The sequence below is a fragment of the Artemia sp. Qi Xiang Cuo genome, chromosome 7 (assembly GCF_049724085.1).
Source record: "Artemia sp. Qi Xiang Cuo chromosome 7, ASM4972408v1, whole genome shotgun sequence".
NCBI classification, from domain to species: Eukaryota; Metazoa; Arthropoda; class Branchiopoda; order Anostraca; family Artemiidae; genus Artemia; species Artemia sp. Qi Xiang Cuo.
The window spans coordinates 33957246-33980415 of NC_142800.1; the positions used below are offsets into that span (position 1 = coordinate 33957246).

A 23170-nucleotide genomic window follows, 5' to 3' on the forward strand; every position below is an offset into this window, starting at 1 on the left:
AGACAATATACACCCTACATGGATAAAGAATCTCACACCTTCATACAAACAAGAACTGCTACATTGTTATAATCACGCTTGGGCATCTTCTAGGTTCCCCAATATATGGAAATGTTCGTCCCTCCTACAAATCCGAAAGAAAAATAAACCAAAAGATAACCCTGAGTCTTATAGGCCCATAATGATTACACCTGTGATGGGGAAGATAATGGAGAAAATGATTTATCACAGACTCCTCTGGTTTGTTGAGAAAAATAACATGATCCCACACACTCAAACTGGATTCAGGAAATACCACTCCTCAACAGATGCTTTCATTTTGCTAACAAATGCAATAAATGAATCTTTCTCAAAAAATAATATCTTAGTAGCAGCTTTCCTAGATTTTGAAGGAGCATATGACAATGTGAACCACCAAATCCTTTTAAATAAACTTGCAAACATTGGAGTACCTCCTAAGCTAGTATCCTTTATTAAATCCTTCATATAAGTGCGAAGTTTCATTGTTTGTGTTGGTTAAGCCTCTTCACCCCAAAAGACAATATCCAAAGGCCTAGCTCAGGGAGCAGTCCTCAGTTGCCTCCTATTTGCCCTATATCTCTGGGACATGAACCTACCCCACACGAATCTACAATATGCTGATGATCTGGTGCTATGGTCATCTCGCAACACCTTTCAGATAGCACAGTCAAATCTGCAAAAGTCACTTTTCCAGTTTGAAAAATTCTCTCAACATTCAGATTTACCCATTGCACCCACCAAGTTAAAAATAATCGAATTTCACCGGAAGCGAAACCATGTTAATGCAAAACTAACTCTAAATAAAACAACTATTCAAGAAGATAATAATATTAATTACCTAGGTCTCATGCTTGACCAAAAACTTAATTTCCACCTCCACATTTCAAACACAATAAAAAAATGCTATAGAAAAGAAAAATATACTAAAAAGACTTCTTTCCACACCCTGGGGTTGTAAGGAGAAAAACTTACTCCAGTTTTATAAATCACATATAAGACCCAATATTGACTATGGGCTCATTGTCTATGGTGGATGTGCAAAGACCCAGATGCAAAAAATTGAAACAATACAAAATGATATAATACGTCTTATATTTGGTCTTAGGAAACCCACAAGCACCAAGTTTCTGCTTATGGAGAGTGGATTAACAACAATAAGGGAGAGACGTAGTTTTCTCTTGATAAAACATCTTACAAAAATTGAATCAAATAGCTCACACACATTACATAATTGGTTAAGAAATCCAGCCATGTATAGAGGTATTGCAGATGAGTATGCCAATATTCAAAAGAAGTTCCCTGTACCAGAAAAGTCTATTGCACCTACTTTCCCCCAATCCCCTCCATGGAATTGGTCATTTCCCAAAATAAATACTGAATTTTCAAAATGGAATAAAGATTTAACCCCCATTGCTTTTGTCCAGAAAAAATTTGCAGAACTTAATACAATTACCTATAAAAATCACTTCCAAATATTTGTTGATGGGTCAAAAATGTATGAGAAGGTTGCAAGTGGTGTTTTCCTTCCTCACCTGAAAATTGCAATGGGCGAGAGATTATTTAATAATTTATCTATAATGTCTGCTGAGTTAAATGCCATAATCATAGCATTAGAACACTTTAAGCATAACCAATCTTTGATTGAAAATTCGAATAATATTATCATCTATTCCGACTCTTTATCAAGCCTTGAGTTGCTGGCCTCAGCTCTTCAATATAAGTTGGACATTGACACTTATCATTGTCACAGTATTATTGATAATCTTGCTTCAAGTGGCATAAAAACTTACTTTCAGTACATTCCTAGCCACTCTGGCATAATTGGTAATTATCAGGTTGATGAAATAGCAAAAAATGCTATAAATATTAACCAGCCAAGTGGGAGACAAATCCCAATTAGAGATATTTACTGATGGAGGCTATCAGATATTAATTTCAATAAGATTAATCCTATCCTTTCCCCCTTTCCCAATAAGTATCTTTCTAAAATTTATCATAGAATTCGTTCTGGAACAAATGGACTAAATTTCCTTGCATTCTCATATAAGCTTTCTAATTCAAGTGGTTCAATTCCCCTGTCCCCTCTTTGCAGGCATTGTAATATTAATAATGAATCAATTGACCATTGCCTATTTGAATGTAATATGCTGACGTCTGTACAACATACCTTGCTTTCTAAACTGTTAAAATACTTCAAACACCACAAAATCCCACTATCAGCCAAGAGCCTAGCCAACTATACCTGCACACAGAGCATAGAAATTGACATCTATCATCTTATATTTGAACTCCTAGAGTCAAAAGATCTGCTGAAAGATATCTGAATATATATAATAAATATGAGGCAATCAAGCCAGTAGCTCTGTAGCCCACAGAGTGAAGCAAAAGGAAAAGGGCTAAATAGTTTTACTGAAAAGCCCGCTTGCTGTTAAAAAGAAGAAGAAGAAGAGAAAGAGTCTAATCTATATGACTCTTAAAGAGGATTCAAGGACTTTCAATTTCAAATCGAATGAGCCCCCTCTGCCAATGTTTCTACGACCACCCCTTCCATATGAAGCTGGCTACGGCAAAAAAATATATATATAATAATAATGAAAAACCATGCATTAGAGGCTTATGGTTCTTTACTGCAGACAACATATCTTAGAACCCCATTAAAAGGGTGTTTTGCAATAGAAAATAAACTGCACCAAGAGAAGTGAAAAGTTGAATATTAAGACAAAAACTCGTAATAGAGTTGAAACGGTATGCGTATAACTGAACCTACGCAGGCGGACCCTCGTGCACCTGAACCTCCGTGCAACTCAGCATTTAATTGACTCGACATTTAATTTTTGTTTATGTTAAATAAAGTCAAAAGCCAAAATCAGCCCTGTACTAGGTTGCAGCTATTACTCCAGCCATGAGATTCAAGTGTTTTGGGCCCTGGGCATGAAAAGTATCGCTAATTTTCAAATATATAAGACAGATTGAGGGATAAATTGTTGTTTTTTATAGGGAGCAGGGGATGAATAGTTTTGAATTGAAGCAGCATAAAATTAAAAGGTGCTGAATTACATTTTCTAATTATTTTGTTTACTAGAGGGAGGTTGACGTTTCCCCTGAGTGAGGTTAATATGAATTGAGGTTGGGTAAAACAGGATTGGGTTAAACGAGGGATGAGCTGCATGAAGATTGAGTTAAATGAGGGTTGTATTGCAAAGGGTTGAGTAGAAGGGGATTGAATTGCTTGGGGGCAGAGTTGCACTAGGGTTGAGTTAAATTAGGGTTGTGCTGAATGGGGTTAGGTTACACGGATATTGAGTTGAATGAGAAATGAGTTGCATGAGGGTTGAGTTGAATGAAGGGTTGAGCTGCACGAGCCTTTAATTAAATATGGGTTGAGCTGCACGACGGTTTAATTAAACAGTTGCAAGGAGTTCAGTTAAACGAGGATTCGGTTGCAAGGGGGTTGAAGTGTTTGAGAATTCAGTTGAAGGGGGTTCAGTTAAACGGAGATTCAGTCAAACAGAGGTTCAGTCTCAAACGATCTCTCGGTCTCAAACGATGGTTGAGTTACAGGTGGATTGCGTTACAAGGGATTCAGTTGAACAGGGGTTCAGTTGCACGAGGGTTCAGTTGCATGAGTTCAGTTGCGAGAGGTTCAGTGACTCGCGGGTTCAATTGCAATTGAACCAGATGAAAACCAGTGTTAATGCTGTTCGAAATGTTATTAACTTTTTTATTTTTGTTAGTTACAATTTTTGAGCCGTTTGAAGTCAAGGAACCTGATACTTGCGGAGGGCCAGCAGTTGCGTGAAAAATATCAAGTTACTGCTGCTGGAAGGAAAATCACAGTCTAAAGATAGAATGTATCTTTTTTATTATTATTAAATACGAGTATTATATGTCTATCATCATTTAATTTATTTATATATCATTCGGTTTTGTATTTTATTATTATTGTTTGGAATGTTTGCTATGATATGATTTTTTTCCTTGTAGTTTCTGACGATTCCGATGGTTCATTGATTTTTTTTTCTCACGGGTATTATTGATTTGAAGGTTATGGAAGTGTTGTAATTGAAGCCACCTCAACACTTTATATCTTCTCATTGACGGCTATCGATCATAATAGTGATAATTTTTGTTTGTAACAAATTAACTTCATCTAAAATTCGAATCCAATGATAAAACCTGGCAATACCTCTTGTAACGGGTTCGAAATGGAAATACCAACGAACAGAACAAGTAGCATTACTAAATTCCATAGTTTTACCATAATTATTTCTCTATGTCACAAACTCTATGACTACAACGTTCTCATCATCACCACCGCACCAGTGGACTTTTGAAAACAGACTAATTTTTTTGGCGTCTGTTCTGTGGTTGCTTTGATAACTAGCGGAAGTGTTGGGATTCGATGCTTTATTATTATTTGCCGCAAAGCTCCATCCCGAATAAAATAGACCTCATATTATAAGCCGAAACGACAATAAATCTACCTTTTCTACTCATGCTGAATTTGATCATGCTGAAATAATTTCCATTGATTAGTGATAAGATCAAAAGCAGGCACGTACGCAACAAGTTGTTTTGGGGTGGGGGATTGGTTTGCAAATCCGTCAATGCTGTAAAAATACCGGTGGAATGAGCCGTTTAAATGTCAATTCAGTCAAGTCCATATTTTTCGATTTTAGCAGCCAAACACTTGAAGTGAAAGTTTATATCATAAAGGCTGTTCAAAAAAGGTTAGTAACATAAAAAGGATAGGAAGAACTTCGCTGGAATCAAACAATGAATAATTTTTAGAATGCAATATAACCAAACACCTTCCTAAGATAAGGGCATTCTCCATGCAAAAAAAAAAAATGATTTTCGGAATTAATATCAAAACCAGAATTGAGTAAGTCGTCGAACCCCCGTATGTGCTGTTCAATGCCTTTTTTTCGACTTATTCGAACAGGACGCCTGAGTGGTTCAATTATTGGAAAAATGAACTATGAAGACAGTTTAAATTCAAAGACATTAAAAGGAGCTTGAGGCCAGGGCTACCAACCAAGGCCTTTAGGGGTTGTAGTTGGGATTTTACGATACTGCTTGATACTTTTTTTTTATCAAAAATAGGGCACTTTTTTATTTTTTTCTACTCCGCTTTGTCTAAAACCGAATACTAGTTGAAAACTGGAGACTATTAAATCAGCTTTCCATTGCGATTAACAGTATGTATCATGCTTATACATAGTACTTAACGTAGAGTGATACATTTTGGGAGAAGGCTCATTGCAGTCATTTTTTAGTAATCACCATTTTGAAATTGTGACCTTAGATTGAGTTGGTAATCTGTCAACTCTGAGCGTCAGCGGCTTTTTGTCAGCTTAATAATGATGGACGCTTTTCAGAGGTTGAAAAAGTCCGACCAATTATAAAAAGTTCCAGTTCCCTTTCAGGGGCCGAAGGAACTGGAGGGCAGCCAGCTCCCTCAAATATCTTTTGCCGGTATTGGTGCGTTATATGGACACTTTTATATAATGTACAAGGAAACCAGTCACGAAAAACCCGTCAAACAGGCTATTCTCAAGACAGCGCTATACATAAATGACTGCAAAGCCGTGGTTACTCAATGAATTACAGTATTTAAACGATTGTTTTTTGGGGTTTAAGGGAGGAAAAGGTACCTAGGTTGGGTTATGCATTTAATATACGCTATGCTTTACTTCCCACCCCCCTAATGTGCAAATATATAGCCCAAATTTGTTTATAAACTATTATATATTCATCCTATTTTATTTTATTTCATTAGCATTAACCAAACTTGACTTTTTAGAAGTGCCCATATAATACACCAGTACCCTTTTGCCTCCAGAAACTCCTGTAGTCCCCCAACGACATAACATAAAATTGTGGAATACTCAAAATAACCGAAGGTCAAAAGTGTACCTACAAGGGGGGGGCATGACTGACAAAGCCCTAAGGATGAAGGGTCCAAATTATTCAAATAGCTCGCTCTCCACAGCTACATTTTAGTATAAAAGTGGGCATTCCCATCCTTGCTAAACCAGGGTTTCGCGAGGAATTTAAATCTATATGATTGGAGATACAAATTAGGCCTATGACCACAAAAACCGAACTTTCAAAGGAAAGTTCAGTTTGGCTAGCTGATACTTACCTCATACGTTGGTACATCTATTAACAAAAGCTTTCTTCGGTTTTGCAATGCAAAGACGGGGTCAAGACACCACAATTCCGCCGAAAACAAAAGTTTCCACAGCGATCCAATCCCTCTCCATAACTAATTCAGGCCAGTTTCTATTTTGAACTAAATCCCTTATAATTCCTTAACTCTCAATGAGCGAGGAGGAGGGAGGGATTCTTTCTACCAACGTATGAGATATGTATCGGCTAGCCAAACTGAACTTTCCTTCGAAAGTTCGATTTTGGCGTCGCCATTACCTCATACGTTGGTACATCTATTAACGAAAGCTTGGATTCCAACTGATTTGGTGGTGGGTTCATAATTCCACTAATATAAAATATTAGTTTCAAACTCAAATATTCAAATGTATAAACTATAAAACTGTCTGAACCACAAAAAAATGTTGAGCATCGGTTCGATCTTCTGTTTCATGAAGATAGTGTTATCTGGGAGTAGACTCCGAAGACCAGTCGGCAGTACTCATTATATCAGCAAGTGGTACTGATTTTGATAGCGCCCATGACGCCGTCATGGATCTTGTGTCATGTGCTTTCCTTTTTCTACACTCTTCTTTTGCTGCCTCATATGCCATAGTTATGGCCTGCTTTATCCCAGAAGAAATGGTTCCAGCTGCCACCTCTCGTGGTGCTGTTTTAGAAAAAGGAATGAAGAACCTTTTTCTCCCTTTTCTGACCGCCACGTTAGCTGTTCGCTGTGCGTAGGCCGATAGTATTCTCACTGGACACAACGCTGGATCTACATCTAGCGCGGGACGAAGTATAGGAGAAGGCGTCTAATGAGGCTTCACGGTTTTGGGTCTAAACGAAGGGAGAAACCTGAGAGTAACTGAATTATCCAAAACTTGTTCTGTACTGAAAGTCAAGTCATGTTTTTTACTCCTTCGGCGACCAGGTACAATGGCAATGATGAATACCGTCTTAAGAGAAACATCCTTCATATCAATATTCGACAGGTCAAGAAATCGTGAAGTTCCAAATAGATTAGAACAAGGCCATGACTCTAGGCAGTAATATCATGTTGTGTCCGCGGTGACTCGTGCCAAAATTCTGTACTGTTTTCGTCAAACAAGTATTTTTGCTGATATCTGTTCCTGTAGCTAGAGCTAACGCTCCGCATATTGCTGCTTTACAACCTGCTATCGTTGATAGTGCGAGGTTTCGACCAGTCTTTAGATATATCGTGAATTCTGCAACAGTCTGAGTACTGGTTGCGAGAGGATTAATCTTCCTTCTACTACACCAACCTACGAACACTTGCCGTTTTCCATTGAACAATTCAACGGTAGATCGTCGCTGGACCGGGCAATTGCACGGGCTGATTCTTTAGAAAAACCTCTCTTTTCGAGTCCACGGTCGACATCTTCCAGTCGTGTAAATTTAGATTCCTTAGTGCTGGGTGGTAAAGTCGATCCTGCTGGAGGAGATCTGACTAATCTCCGTGGGGTATATGCAAGTCTACTATCAGGCTGAGAAGATTCGTGTATCAAGCTTGGCGAGGCTCTCGCGGAGTAATTAGGATTATTCCGGCGGTTCACAGATTTTTAAACCTTCTCCCGAACTTTTGAGATCAGGATAAATGTAGTAAAGGCATGTCAGTGCTTGCTCGGCCAATATTGGGCTAGGGCCTCTGTCTTAACCACAAGAGAGTCTGAAACTGGCGAGAAATATAATTGGATGTTCCGGTTTAATCAAGTCATAAATAGGTAGACTTCTGGCAGTCCATACTCTTTTGACAGGGCTCTGAGGACACTGTCGTAGAGACTCTATTCCGTGGGCCGACCTTTTTCTTCTCGTGACAGTGTGCCGACTACTAGATTGAGTGACCCGGCGATGTGTCTTGCCCTCAAGTGAACGTTCAGGGCCATCGTAATCTCGAAGAGCCTTATGGGGTCCTCCTCTAGGGTGAAAGAACAGATTCCACCCTCTTTGTTTATGTAATTGACTTCAGTCAAGTTTTCCGTCGATATTATGACTACCAGGTTTCTTTGCTCCTCAGCAAAGGCTTTGATCGTGTTGGTTTCCGCTCGCCTCTCGAGGCAATTTATATGAAGAGATTTCTCTTCTGGAGACCAAGTCTCTGAAGTGTCTTGATGTGGGTCCTCTAGATAGCCACCTCGCCCGTAGGTTGAGCTGTCGGGTGAATATTTGTTTTGGAAACAATAGGGGGCTTGAGAGGAAGGCCTTGACTCAGCCAATCTTTGTTCAGCCACTGTGAAAATGCCTCTTTCATCTCTGTCGTAATTAGGATGTTTAAATCTATGTTGCTCCAAGACTTGTCCCACAATCTGAGCATTAGTAACTGATATTTTCCTGAGATTCAATCTGTTGAAAGGAATTGCTCTTGAGCCCGCATTGATGAGTCTAATCAGCTTCATCAGTTGCCTTATTGAGACAGGCGATTTTTCCAGAGCTGCCTTGATTACATGTATCTAGTTCTTAATCTTTTCCGGTGTTGGGTACACCTTCTATATCACCTGGTCTACCAGAAAAACCCGAGATATATGATCCGTCGCACAGGTTGAAATTTTGATTTCTCGCTCGCCTGAACCCGAGTCTGTGCAGGATAATCATCTGATATCTGGCTCAGCATGAACCCCAGTCTGAGCTGGAGAAATCATAATGGTCTTTACATTGTTCTGTACTAATGACTTTTGGTAATTGTGCAGAATTTATTTGTTCATGTAAGCTTGCCATTGGATGGTTTGAAGATGGCCATAGCTCACGATGGCACTTTGAACTGATATATTTTGTTTTTGAAAGTGAACCCTAACCTCATTCTGTGAGTTAGGTCCTTAAAGTCGGCGGAAACATGACATTCTTTCCAGAGATAATAATTTTGAGTATGCTCTAGACAGAATATTTGAAAGATGCTGCTGACATCTATTAACAGAATCCAAGAACTTTATCAGTTTTTGGGATAGTGTCAGGAGAGATGTTCTCTGCCTTTAACATCTTTATGACAGTACCTAACGTGAGGTCACTGTATGATAGTGTACCATGAGTAAAATGCGATGTATTTAAAATACCAAAATACAGTTCCTTCTTTCTAAAGATAATTCTGACTTCCTCTAATTAAGTTAAATCTAATTTCAAAAATGAAAAATCCGTAGTCAGCAAAGAGAAAAGTGTAGTCACCCCCATACAAAGGACGGCGCTATCAAGCTTCACATTTCGCTAAAAAAGTGATTAATAAAAAAAGATGCTACGTACAATATGTCTAAACGATTAAACGATAAGAACCGTGTGAAGGCTTGAATCATCAGAAATATTCCAAAGAATTTATTGGACGAAGGGCTCGCATCCTTGGGCCACGTGAGCCAATGGCAAGCCATTCACTACAGCGCAGGACGAAAGAACTGCGTTTGGTAGTGGGGTAAAAGTGTTTTTTAAAAAAATTCGCAAAGTAGAAGCAGGACCATTCAGATAGAAGTCTTAAATTCTTTCATCTCGTTCACCGTTATTGTCGTATGAAGTGACCCACTGCTGTTCACCTAAACATGTAAGTTCAATAAATCTATTGCTTTTTTACCTGTGTTTATTTCATTTTATATGTCTGGATCTAGTCTGAGAACAGGTAGTTCGTTCGCAAAACCTCCAAGGTAACGCTCCCAGGGAATCGGATCTCCAGATAGCTCAAAAAAAGAGGTCACGTTTAAATGGCTGTACATTTTATTTGAACCCAATAATTTAGGTTGGCGCAGGTCTTGTTAGCACAATCTTCAGCGCTACAAGCGGCGCTGTCGGAGAAATTACAAGGTGTAACTTTACAATCCTTGGGCACAATATTGTTTTTGACACGGTCAGTATTTAGTACCACATTTAGTATAGCCACACAAATATTTTCTATTGCTACAAATGGCGCAGTCGGAAATTGGAAGAAAAATTGCGAACTAATTACGCTATAAACTTTGTAATCCGAATTTAATTATTAGAGAGATACAAACATATAAGTAAAGTGATTAGGCCTATAACCGCTAAGCTACGACAGGAAACCCCTTATATCTCATAGGAGATAATAGCCTCCCCAAAATAGGTTAAGTGAAAAACTAAATTTATTTTGAATTGATTATTAACGATAAAAAAAATCGACGAACTTAATGACTTATTAATAGTGCAGAAGTTAGTCGCGAAAAATATAGAAATAGCAAAATCTATCACGGAATACAATGGTCAATCAGATATTGACGAATTTAATATCCAATTGGCCCAGTTCGTACAACTAACAAAAACAGACGTTGGAGCGTTAAAAGACATGCTGCTACTACGATTAAAAGGCCAGACCCTAACCTTTCTAAAACAGATAGAAGATACCATAGGCAATAACGCAAACTTGCCAATAAATACGGTTGATAAATTGTTAAAAGCATTCAAAGAGAGATTTAGAGAAACCAGTTCCATAAATAAATTAAAACACGGAACAGTGAGTTTTGACTTTTCAAAAAATATAAGAGAATTTCTTGATAATATACGCATTTCTGTAGAGGCAAAATACGGAAGTGGTTTTGGGCAACTGTATGAAAAAGTTATACTAAATAACTTTTTCCAAGGGCTAACCCCTAAACTATACAGAGTGGTAATATCCAAAAATATTCAGACGTTGGATCCCGCAGTTCAGGAGGTAGAGCGATTGATCTAAGTCGATACGATGGTCGCAAATCATAGTAAAGCAAAAATAAATAGCCTAGGCGATTCAAATGCGAACATAAACTTCAAGGGCGATCAGGCATCCCCCAATTTCTTTTCAAGGGATAACTCCCCAGTGCCACATAGAGATAAAACGCCAGAACCCGCTAGGCAGAAAACAGTACGTTTTCAGCCAATCAAACAATCAAATTACGAAAATAACCCTACAATAATAAGGTGCTATAATTGTAATCGTGTTGGCCATATCGCGAGAGAGTGCCATTATGTCCCCAATCGCATACAAAGAATTGCTGTCGGTAATACGCAAAATTACGGCAACCATTTGTTCGGAAGAACAAATTTTAGCACCGGTCGTGCAATAGGATATAGCCAGGGGGATCGTGCCAATCAGAACCTTAAAAAACACATCAACCAAGTTCGTATAACCCTCCCCCCATCAGAGAAATTAATTACCGATTTGAAACCCAAATACTCGCCAAGGCCAATATAATGCAAGAATGTCATATAGAAATCACGAAAATTTGCCGACAAGAAATGAAAATTTTGCAAACCAACAGCATTGGCAGTCAGCGCCAGTAAGCGGCACTGACGCAAGACACCCAAGTTACCATAATAATATATGGCGAAGGCAGACAGATGTAAATCAATTAAATATGCCTACGGAATCTCATATGTCTGAATATCTATTACAGGCACCGACACATGAAACAAGGGAACCGACACAGGGAAACGTTTCAGGCCCCTCAGAAATATAAATTGTACCCAGATGGTGCCCGGAATATTTAATAGGTCCAAAACAATGTTAGTGCCGTCTTGTAGCGATATTAATAACAAGTTACATATATTTAATGATTTTTGTGTAGAAAATGTTTATTTCAAGGCTTTGATTGACTCCGGTGCAACAATTAGTATCATAAACTCTTGCGTATTTAATATGTTGCCTCTGCATATCAGGTGACAGAGGAACCCTAATAATCCCAATTAAACGAGTGTTACAGGCCATAAATTAGACGCAAAAGGTTCAATTTGCCTAAGCGTAAAAAGAGACAATAGGACCTTTATGACAAATTTTATAATATGCGACAACTTTCCATATGAGGCTATTTTAGGCGCAAATTAACTAAGGTCTAATAGAATACTATTAGACGTGGCTAATGAGAAGCTTGTCTACCCAGCTAAGGTAGGCGAAGAAATTTCTACCTTAAGAAATTTTAACAGAGGTTACGAAGACAACGTAACAATCAACAAAATATCTGGTGGTATAATGTCGCAATTTTTTAATTCTCATGTCTCGCAAAGACATGGCATAGTTGGAAATTTGTTCAATTACCCTGAAAGACATTGCAGAAATGTAGTTAATTTTAATAATAAAAGTACTGAACCTGCGAGAATAAAAACAAGAGATATGTGACAGTAAAGGTTAAACGAAATCAAGAAAATAGCGGAACTATGGAAAAACATAGTAAAACCCAACGTGACGCCACAAGATGCCGCAATGGCGCAGCATAGCGCCAGTATAAATCTAATAAATAATAAATATAAAGAGAAATATTACGGATTAGCGATAAGGGAAACAAAAGTCCCCCCCAAAACGATGCAAAAAATTCAAATATCATAGATGATTGAGCCAGTGGTTAGCAAATCCGAAATATGGTTGGCGACCCCATCTGAAATACCCGAAAATCTGCTATGCGAGGAACAGATTATATCTTATGACAAAGGAGAAGGTTTTATTTGGGTAACCAATAACCACGAAAATGATGCAATTACAATTAAAAAGGGGACGTGTTTAGTTCAAATCCAGGTTTTAACGGAGAATGCTTTAAATACATGGGAAAATTCTAAAAGAAACCTAGTTAACGGTATTAAAACTTCAAATAACAAATATCCTTTAACTAAATCGCAATTTCTAAACAAATTTAATATTGATCATATTACGGACATGGAACTTAAGAACAAATTATGCGAATTATTATGGAATTTTAAGGATGTATTTTCTGCATCTTAAGATGACATCGGGCTAATACCATTTTATTAACATTCAATTTTAACGACCGGTAATCCTGTAGCGAAACAGCCATATCGTGTGCCGTATAAGCACAAAGAATGGTTAAAAAATAAAATTCAGGAATTAGAAAAAAATTAAATTATACGCCCAAGTATAAGTCCGTATAGTGTGCCAGTGATATTGGTACCATAGAGGAATGAGGATCATAGACTAGTAGTTGACTATAGAGTCCACAACAAACAACTAGCTATTCATAAATTCCCTCGACCAAGAATAGACCAAATCCTTGCCACTATTTTAAGCAAAAGCAAACAGTTTACTTCTTTAGACGCCGTCCAAGCCTACAACAAATTAACAATATTCAAAAAGGATTGTCCCAATACTGCCTGCTCAACTATTAACTATGGTTTTATCGCACACGTAAAAATCGAAGTCGGATTTAAAACAAGTTCAAGCACGCTAGGTAGACCCCTATTGCACCTGTTAAGAGGATTAAAGAATATCATTCATTTTGTTGATGATGTTATATCCGTGAGAGGAAACACCGAACAACACTTAGCAACGTTAGCTAAGGTGTTCGAGAAGCTCAGACAAGGCAATTTAAAATGCCGGCCTGAGAAAGTAAATTTATTTCAATCAAAAATTAAATTTTTAGGAGTAGTAGTAACCCAAGGAGAGATATCCCCAGACCCTGATAAAATAAAATGTGTTGAAAACCTCAGGCCCCCCAGAACTATGAAAGAATTAAGGGGAATTTTAGGCCTTACTGGCTACTTTAGAAAATTCGTACGCAATTAAGCCCAAATTGCGAAACCCCTCACGGAATTAACTAAAGGGAACTCCAAAAATGTTATCTAGTCCCAGGAAGCTCAAACTTCCATAGACCATCTCAAAAAAGCGCTCACGTCTGAACTGATTTTATCACTTCCTGATTTCGGAAACGGAGAATTTGTGGTTACAACCGATGCTAGTTCAAAAGGCAGTGGCGCAATTCTTTCGTAAATAATCCCGGTAGAAAACCCTTATCCTCTAGGGTGAACACCTAAACAAAAACAAATAGAAAAAGTTATATGCTATTCGAGTAATACTTTATCAAAAGGTAAAAGTAGTTATTCCGCCACAAACTTAGAATTATTATCTATTATCCACCACTTGGACAAATTTAGACATTATTTAATTGGTAGAAAATTTATACTACGATCAGACCATAAAAGCTTGCAGTACCTGCGCAAATTAGCTAGATGTATTATGAAAATCCAAGACCTAGATTACGAATTTGAACATTTAAAAGGTAAATAAAATGCAGCTCGTGACTTTTTGAGTAAATACCCAGAAAATATTCCTTCGGAAACATGGGAAAATGGAGTTAAAACTATAAATGCTGAGAGAAAACATAGATAATAGGAAAATGAAGTCAAACACATGGTAAAAGAAAATAAAATTAAATAGCGTCCCTTGTATTTGGAAAATATAAAAAAAGAACAAAAAAGGACAATATCTGTTCAGAACATATTGATTATTAAGCGAATCTCTATGCATTACCAGATAAATTCATAGCTCTTAGAAAAGAGATAGATAATGCTTATTATCATCTGAATGAGGAAATCCCGTGCAGAATTGTGACTGCTGAGACAAATAGAAACCGAACCTCAATAATACCTGTATTACCACAAAACTTAATAGTGCCTGTATTTGAATATTTTCATTCAGATACAGGTGGACATTTAGGGGTAATTAAAACGTTCCATAAGTTAAAACAATACTTTTACGTACCGTCTGCAATGACAAAACTTAAAGAATTTGTAAGTACATGCCAAGCGTGTAACTTAAGAAAAATCCCCCCAGCTTATCCTAATCCTCTAATGGGAAGGGTCCTGGTAGCAAAGTACCCCTTCGATATCATCTCATTTTACTTATACGGAACAAGTGGAGGCTTGCTTGTCTCTACCAGAGGCCATACTTGTATTCGTTCGGTTATAGACCACTTTTCAGGATTTACTTTTGCAAAAGCATTAAAAAATCAAGGTGCTTACGCCACTAGTAAGGCGTTAGCAAAATTATTTTTACAATATGGCGTTCCGAACAAAATTTTGAGTGACAACGGGAGCAATTTTGTCTCAAAAGTAACAAAAGATTTAATGAGTTTTCTTGATATAGAGAAAATGGTGACAGCTCCGTACCATCCACAAGCTAATGTTAAAATATAAAACAGGCATAAAATATTTTCTAACTTTTTAAGTATTTATAAAAAAGATAAATGGAACGACTGGGATCAATTCTTACCTTATTTAACCAACGTAATCAACACTGCTTATTCAGAAACAACTAAGGATAATCCTTTTTATTTACTTTTTGGTCGAGATTTTAGAGTCCCGTATAATGAGATTATTGAATCTCGGCTGTATTATAATAGCTCGGAAGATTAGAAACAAGAATTCATAGATAGGATGAGGAAAACTTATAAAATAGTTAGGCAAGAGTTGAAAAAGTGTAAAATAAGCCAAGAGCTAAGAAATCAACCCAAAGTCAAGAGGAATATAGATTTCAAAGTAGGAGACTGTGTCTACCTAAAGAAGGAAGCAAGAACGGAAGGAAAAAAACTTTCCAACAAATATTCTGGACCGTACAGAATAGTCAAAAAGTACGATAACAACTATACTTTTAAAATGGAAAACCCCGATAGTGGAAGAACTTACAAGGCGCATGTTAGCCGAATAAAAAGAGCCAAATTTCCAGAGAGATGGGTATCACATCCCTCCTCTACTGAATCGTCAGATGCAGAAAATGAGCCCCCTAGGGGAAAGATTGGCAGAGCTAAAACCCTTTAATTTCAAGCAAGACTATTTCGAGAATGACAGTGATGAGGAAAATTTTGAAGAATTTTTAGCAATGAAAAATCTAGTTGTTCCTAAGAAAAAATCCCTAATACCAGTTTTTTTTCTGAAATAAAAACGCCAAAAAGTCCAAAAAGTTATTCATCGGCGAGCGCAGGAGATTTAGATTATACAATATCTCCAAAAACCCAATTTTTCCCCGATAGAATTTCGACCCCATGTCCCCCCAAAAGATTTCCTGACGATATGGTTTCCCCTGCAACCCCGATAGAAAGATCCCTGTCATTGCAGGAGTAATTAAACAGAGCTGTAGAAACCCCCGATATTACCGTAAAGAAAACTCCTCTCAAAGATTTAATTAAAACAAACCTGCGAGAAGCTATGAATTTAATTGATTTCCCCATAAAAAAGATTCAAAGTACATTGCCCGAGAATAAAACTCCCTAGGATGACCAGCAAGGTCAATATCATGATATAACTGTGTCCAAGATCAAACCTAAAAAGTGGACTTCATGGAGAGAAACCTTTGTGCAAAGAATGCCCCTTCCCCCTGAAGACATGGCCTTCAAACAGTGGAGGAACCCCGCAAAAACTATTGATTCCTCCGAAAGCTCTCAAGAATCTTTCAAATCTCCCAAGTTGAAAACTCAAAGCGAGGATTTAAAGAATAAACCTTCTACTTCTAGAGGAATAGAAATTTACGAAGGAAGGGCAGGTGATACCTCAAAAAGCGCCACTTCTAAAAGTTCTAATCCAGATTTGCCGGAAACCAGTTCCGAAGAGTCTGACGGCGAATCAGACCATATAGTAGCTAAAGAAATAGGGAAATCAAGACCGACCTCAGCAGCCGCACACGGGAAACAAACGAAACTAAACAGGCAATAATTTTTAAAAAACCAATACGAAAAGTTCGACCTTATTTCTCTAAGAAAAACGAAAAAGAAAAAACCACAAGAAGTCGAGGAGAAAATAACGACACAATCGGGTAGAACGGTTAAAAAACCCGATAGATGGAATTACACTTAATCAGCATAGGATTAAAACATTTTAATGGATAGGCGTCATAAAGGAATAATAATTTAAAAACTTTTAATTTACAAGTAAACATTATACAATTATAAAAAAAAAAAAAGCTGTAGAGAAATTCCGTTCAACATATATCAGTTCCCGAAAACAAATTCTAATTAAAAAGCAATAATGCATATGATTAATTCGAATAATTTCCTTGGATACAAAAAGCTACACGTACCATCCCAGTACGATGCATACAATTCAACTGAAAGAAGCCGGAGCGTTCTGGTGGTTCGGAGTGTGGGGGGTAACGATATTATCGTTGTCGTACCCCGGCCACACTTCGAGCCACAAGACTGGCTCCCAAATTTCCAAATTCCAGGACAATTCCCCATTCCAAAAAAAAAACATTTCAAGTGAAGTTAAATTGAAAATTGTAGAGGCACTGTTAACTAGAAAGAACAACCCAAAGGTCGGACTAAGAGTTTTAATAAAAATAACAATATCTCATATTGCACTCCTAAATTATACCCCCAAAGCAGCATGATCAACCGTAAGGCAATATAGTTTAATTCAAGATATAAGTGGCTAACGAGAAAGGCCCAAAGTAGGAAGCTCGTGGTCGACCAATGGTGACAAATAGTGTTTTTAGGTCATCTGTGGCACATTCTGCCTACTAGGTACTACCTTACGAAAAATTAACTATACCCCTATAAATATGAATTAATCAGTTGGACAACCTATGATGTACCCTATGATGTACTAGTTATTGAGATCAATAACGGAACTTAGATCATGGAGAGGGGAGGTCGTGTTTTCAAGGTCAATATCATCGATTCTATACGTGAATCGGTGACATTCATACTTTGAATTCATACTCCTCCGTGGTATTCAAATTATATTCTACAAATGAACTATGGAAACTATCCACTACTCAGTATTAAGTTGTGAATAAAACATAAATAGACGGACCATTTTTGGTTGTACGCCTGGGTATGAATTTAAAGCCAATGCAGCCTTTGTTTGTTTGGTTTTTGGCGGTTTCCTGGTTTTTTATATTAAAAAATCGACCCAGGTCCAAACTTCTAGCATTATCAGATTACGACGATGGAATTAAAACCTACTCGAAAGGCGATAATTGATACTAAGTTCACTAGCATTATGAACGCGACGGAAAATATTATGTATTCGGCTGCTATATTAGTCGTGGACGAACAAGGAAATCAAATATATGAGAAAGAATAGGATGTAACCTACGACCTTAAAGGGTATGCACCCCACACCTATAAGTACGGTCTAGCTCTTGCAAAGTCCCCCAAGTATCGTCCGGCTAGAGAGGATGTCTAAACAAAATATAGGAGAAGAAGCGCAAAGCAACTTAGCTGTTTACAAGTTTTGATAAGACGCCCAGAATGGAACCTCAATACCAAGTGTTTCTTTTGCAAGGGAACCACCCAGAAAGACTTATTACTCCTCGATAAATACAGAGCTACCAAAATTTGCCATAACCATGAAAAAAATCCCCAATGTGTCAAATATGAAGGCATACATCATCCTTTAGCGGAAATTCAATATTACAAACAATTTTTAAATGACCCTCAATCTGAAGAATACAAATCCCTTAGTAGTAAATTATTCCTGAAGCGTATGAAAACTTACCAAAGAAAAAGAGACGCCTATAAAAATAGTAACAAGAAAATTAAGAAAAGATTCTAAACTCAAAACTACCTATTAGTAAGTAACTGTGGAAGAAATTAACCTCATATGTATAAACTATAAATATTTTAGGCCTACCCAAAAAAAATAGGATAACAGTATAATTATGTGCTGCACGTTTACCTATTCATGTGTTTATTACTCGAGAAATGTAATATAAAATTAAATCGTATAGCGATTATTAGCAACGCTTTAAAGTTATATCTCAATCAGTCATAGAGGTATATCACGACCAGAATAAAGCTCGGAAGCCCTAACTTTACTTCCTAACCTACCTAATCATAAAAATATTTATTCTGTTTTACGTCTACAAATCAGTTTTCTTTGGCCAATGCCACAAAATGATTACATAATAAAAAATAACCTAAGTAAAAATTAAAGTGCCTTTGAAAAAAAATAATAATAATAATAATAAGAAAGCAGTATACAAAAGAATTTTGCAAAAAAATCGGTACAATAAATGATAAATCAATTCTAGAAACAAACAATAAGTTGAGAACTAAGAATATGATCATTATCCTTACTTTCCACGCAGTGGCACACGCCATCGTAAAACACGGAGTTATATTCAAGCCTGAAAATTCATTGCTAATTAACCATGATGCCTGTAAAATCCTTATGAAATTGGATCCTAAACCCTTTGAGACCTTGTTCCAACAAGTAACAAGACTAGAAAAAAACACTAATGAACTCAAGGAACTGATATTTCAATACCTGAGGTTGAACAAACGACTACAAGCCAGTAAAATAATGCAAATAAAAATAATAAAGACTTTCCAACGTCAGTTGTACACAAGCAAAAATCAAAATTCGTAATAGATGACTCCGATGAGACAAGGATATAAATTGACAATGCAATTGGAACAAGCACTAAGGAATACATAGGGAAAAGACTGGCATATAATATGGAATACTTAGCGAAAGAAGTTGCTAACACGAAATCGATACAAACCCTAAATTACTGACTACAAGGAAAGGAAAACCTTACGATGGAAATTACGCAATGAAAGAGGAACAACCGTTACCCAATCTGAATGAGAAAAGTGCCCAAAAAATTTCAACTCATCAAGTCTATTTGATACTATATAGACAAAGATTACAAGCCCTATTTGCATCATTCAACACAGAAATACAAAAAATTAAACAAAACACCAAAAAGATTTTCAAAGCAATTTTTCAAAGAAATAAATACCGAATGTCTTCAGGTACAAGTCCAATAGTCGGAAAACTTGCTTTCCACCTCTCCGGCATAAAAACAGAATAAGACATAAACAGCCTAAGGGACATCGAAAGGTAGTTGAATAATTCCATGAATGTAACATTTAACATGCAGGAGATATAAGCCAGGGTATGAAATTACCAGAGAGATAAAATTGATATGATATCTAACAGAATCTAAAAACATATTAACGGAATGAAGTACTTAAGGAATGAAGTGGACCGCGTGGTAATAGACGCGAGCATAACCATGGTTTCACTCGATACAATTACCATGTCACTACTAAATTTGGCGACAGACGTCAGCAAGTTCGAGTTTGCACTATTTGCCCTCACGGGAGGAACTTTGTCCTAAGACCCAGTAAATCCTTCTAGCCTAAGATGTATTTTAGACAAAATAAAAACGCGCCTAACGTTTTGTTTGCATTTTTCTGTGGTACCAGACGTATCAAATTTGTTCCATTACTATATTAAATTAAAGGTCCACGTCACGGAAATAAACGAAGAGCAATTTGTAGTAGTAACAATTCCATTGATAAATCAAAAATGAGTTTACGACCTGTACCAAATTTTGACCTTCCCGCCTAACATAAAGAACACGAATTAATTTATGACTATCACGCCTGAAGCGGAGTACTTGCTTATTGATCAAGATAGGCGAAAATATGCCTTAGCCAATCCACAAGACTTAAAAAAGTGCATACCATTCAAAAACTTAGTATGCCACCTTATGTTACCCTCCTATAGTGTCAAGTCTGGATCATGTATGTTAGATATATTTTTGAAAAACACACAATATGAAAAAACCCCAGATACATGCAAAGCCGTGATAGGAAGTACTAAGTAAGAAATATTCATAAACATCAGAAATGACCTTTGGTAATTCTCTGTTCCAAGAGAAAATGTTGGAGCTTTGTCTCGTTACAATAATAAGGAAAGAATAGACCCAAGTTACAAAACAAGATTACCGTTACAAAATGTGGGTACGATAACCATAAAACAAGGGTGTCGACTCGTAACTAAAGAGTCAACCGTCCGAACGCCGTTAATAACCACGAGCACAAAGATAATAAGTCCCAAAATAACTAACTTCAAGGCGATCAACCTGTCGTACACTATTCCCAATATAGAAAACGAGGAAATAAAAACCTCGATATGGTCAAAAATAGAAAAGAATAAAGGGACAATAAGGCTTACAAAAATAAGAGAAGCATTAGATTCGCAGATTCCCCTATTTACGAATGAAGACCAAAGATTAACGTATGTAGATAATAGATACGGATTGTTCTCGATCAATTTCTGGTGGAACATACTAGTGGCCGTATGCTTCGTATTCATAACCTCCCTGACCATAAGAACCCTATTGACTTTTAATTACGGAAAAATCCTGAGACTAAGAAGACGAAACCTAAGAGAAGAACACGGGGAAACAGCTGAAATGCAGAGGTTAAACCCGGAGCCCCATGAGAACGTCTAAGCCAAGAAATAGGGAAGACATTAGAAAACGAGTGGGTATATAGGTCTCCACTCGTCCTTGTTATGTCTCGTTCCCTCATTGTAGTATCGTTTACGTAAAACCGTGTGGTTACGACGCTGCAACATGCGTTTCTTATACAGCACGGACGTGCGTGAACAATGCAGGCATGAAATATGTTGTAAAATTAGACCTCAAAATTTAACCATGTAGCATAAACTCTGTTTAAATGATTATTTTAAATCTAATGTAAAATTAACTAAGTGTTGAAAGAAGTCAAAATAAAGTGTATGTAGTAGTGTATATTAGATAGTATAATAAGAGACAACGCTTAAAGTTGAAGAATTAATATTTTATAACGTACTTAGGCTATAACAACTTCGAATAAACTTCTATGTATTGAATTTCCCAATAGGAATCATGTCGCTCTATTATAAACAAAAAAAAATTTTTCGTTGTGAGTACTAATATTGGTGTATTTATTTAACTCTGTCTCGTAGCGTGGGGTTTATGTACCCAATTAATACGTGACTTATTTGTACTATGAGTATTTACTTCAAAGAACGTGTGATTCTGCCTCGTTATTTTTATTACAGGAAGTGGATGGACACATTGGATATTGAGCATTATAATGAGTCGCCCAGTACAGATACAACCTAGTAGCATCTATTTTCATCACATCTCAACCAACGAAGAGTACTCACCATAGACTCCAGGCAATTTTCATCCCAGCTTCGTCTACGAAAACAACAGTTACCTTTGATCATTGTTTCTTCGACCACAAACCATATTACGTATCAGGTAACATTATATTTGAATCTCAGTATCCAGTGGTTTATCGAACTATATAATCACATATATGCTGAGAACCCTATCGATCAGTAAAAGATATAAATACATAGATATCGCCTTTGATACTCATTATGGACCCCAGAAACATTTGACAGTATAGTGATGATATTTGAAGTTAAATGATATTTGAAGATATTTGAAGTTGAAGTTAAAGACAATATGTTGAAAGAGCCACTATAGTTTGATGTCAACCCGTTCCAAATCCGAACTTCCATTCCCCCGTGAGTAACCTAGGAATCACCGCAAAGGTTAATCAACGCAAGCCATGAGCTAACAATTTTATAAAAGGCACAAATGAACAATTGTACGCGAGAATACATTCTCTATGTGCCTTAAAATATCCTAAAAATTATATGCTGAGAAGAAAATAAACGCACTCCCAGGGTTCGACCCCTTAATGATAAGGCATCCTATGAAATATCAAAAAAAGGCAGATGAGAATGAACCCTGATAGCATATGCCAACACCTGTAGTGGGAATCATTTCCCAGTTGACAATTAGAGAAAACGTGTCGTCTGAATCCAATCAGGCTTCAACTATTCCATGAAGAGACCATAACGTAAATGCTTAACCGTTTTTATCGAAACAAAAAGAGTAAGGAACAATAATTTACAACAAAAAGAGTGTGTACACTAAAGGCTCGAAAGTGATGAAATAGATGTGAATTTACATACGTTACTTCCTAATAACTTTGATAACTCAAAAATACCAATAGTGAAAGTGTTTTAATGTTACCAGTGAATATGGTAAACCCAATATTGTTTGTTATAAATCATTCATGTATGTATCGCTAGATGTTCAAGTAGAATTACGTGTAGTATTATCATATTATTCATTTAATGTAGCGTAGATAGAAAGTAGTGTGCCATGTAGACAGCAAAAAAAAGCCTTGTAAAAAGTGAATTCAAAAAAAAAACTCATGTAAAGATAGAATAGCCCCAACCTTGTTGGAAATGTAAAAGTAATCAGTGTTAGATGTTGAAAAAAAAATCTTTAGTAGCTAGCCTAGAACCATGGATAATCTTAGTCCGGTAGACGAATTTTAGATAGGGACATAGAAAAAAAAGAAAAGTAATAGAGAAAATTTTTAGCACTCCTGATTAAGCCATAACACAAATATAAAATAATTATGTAGAGGAAATAGTTAATAAATCGCGAACATTTTAAAAGCCCAAAGGCAAGCAATTACTAATGACG

The 23170-nt window shown here is 36.8% G+C and overlaps 1 protein-coding gene across 3 annotated transcripts in view; it reads right to left on the minus strand.

The window, feature by feature from the left end:
* The window catches only part of Pcd (pterin-4a-carbinolamine dehydratase), a 74160-nt gene that overhangs the window by 17975 nt on the left and 33015 nt on the right, over positions 1–23170 (minus strand). The window contains exon 1 of one of the 3 annotated variants that reach the window (XM_089092205.1): positions 4208–4333. The exons of the other annotated variants lie outside the window; for them this stretch is intronic. Coding sequence (XP_088948331.1) covers positions 4208–4282 — 75 coding nt within the window. The 5' untranslated portion in view covers positions 4283–4333. Of the gene's footprint in view, positions 1–4207; positions 4334–23170 lie in introns of those variants that run through there. 3 annotated transcript variants of the gene reach the window in all.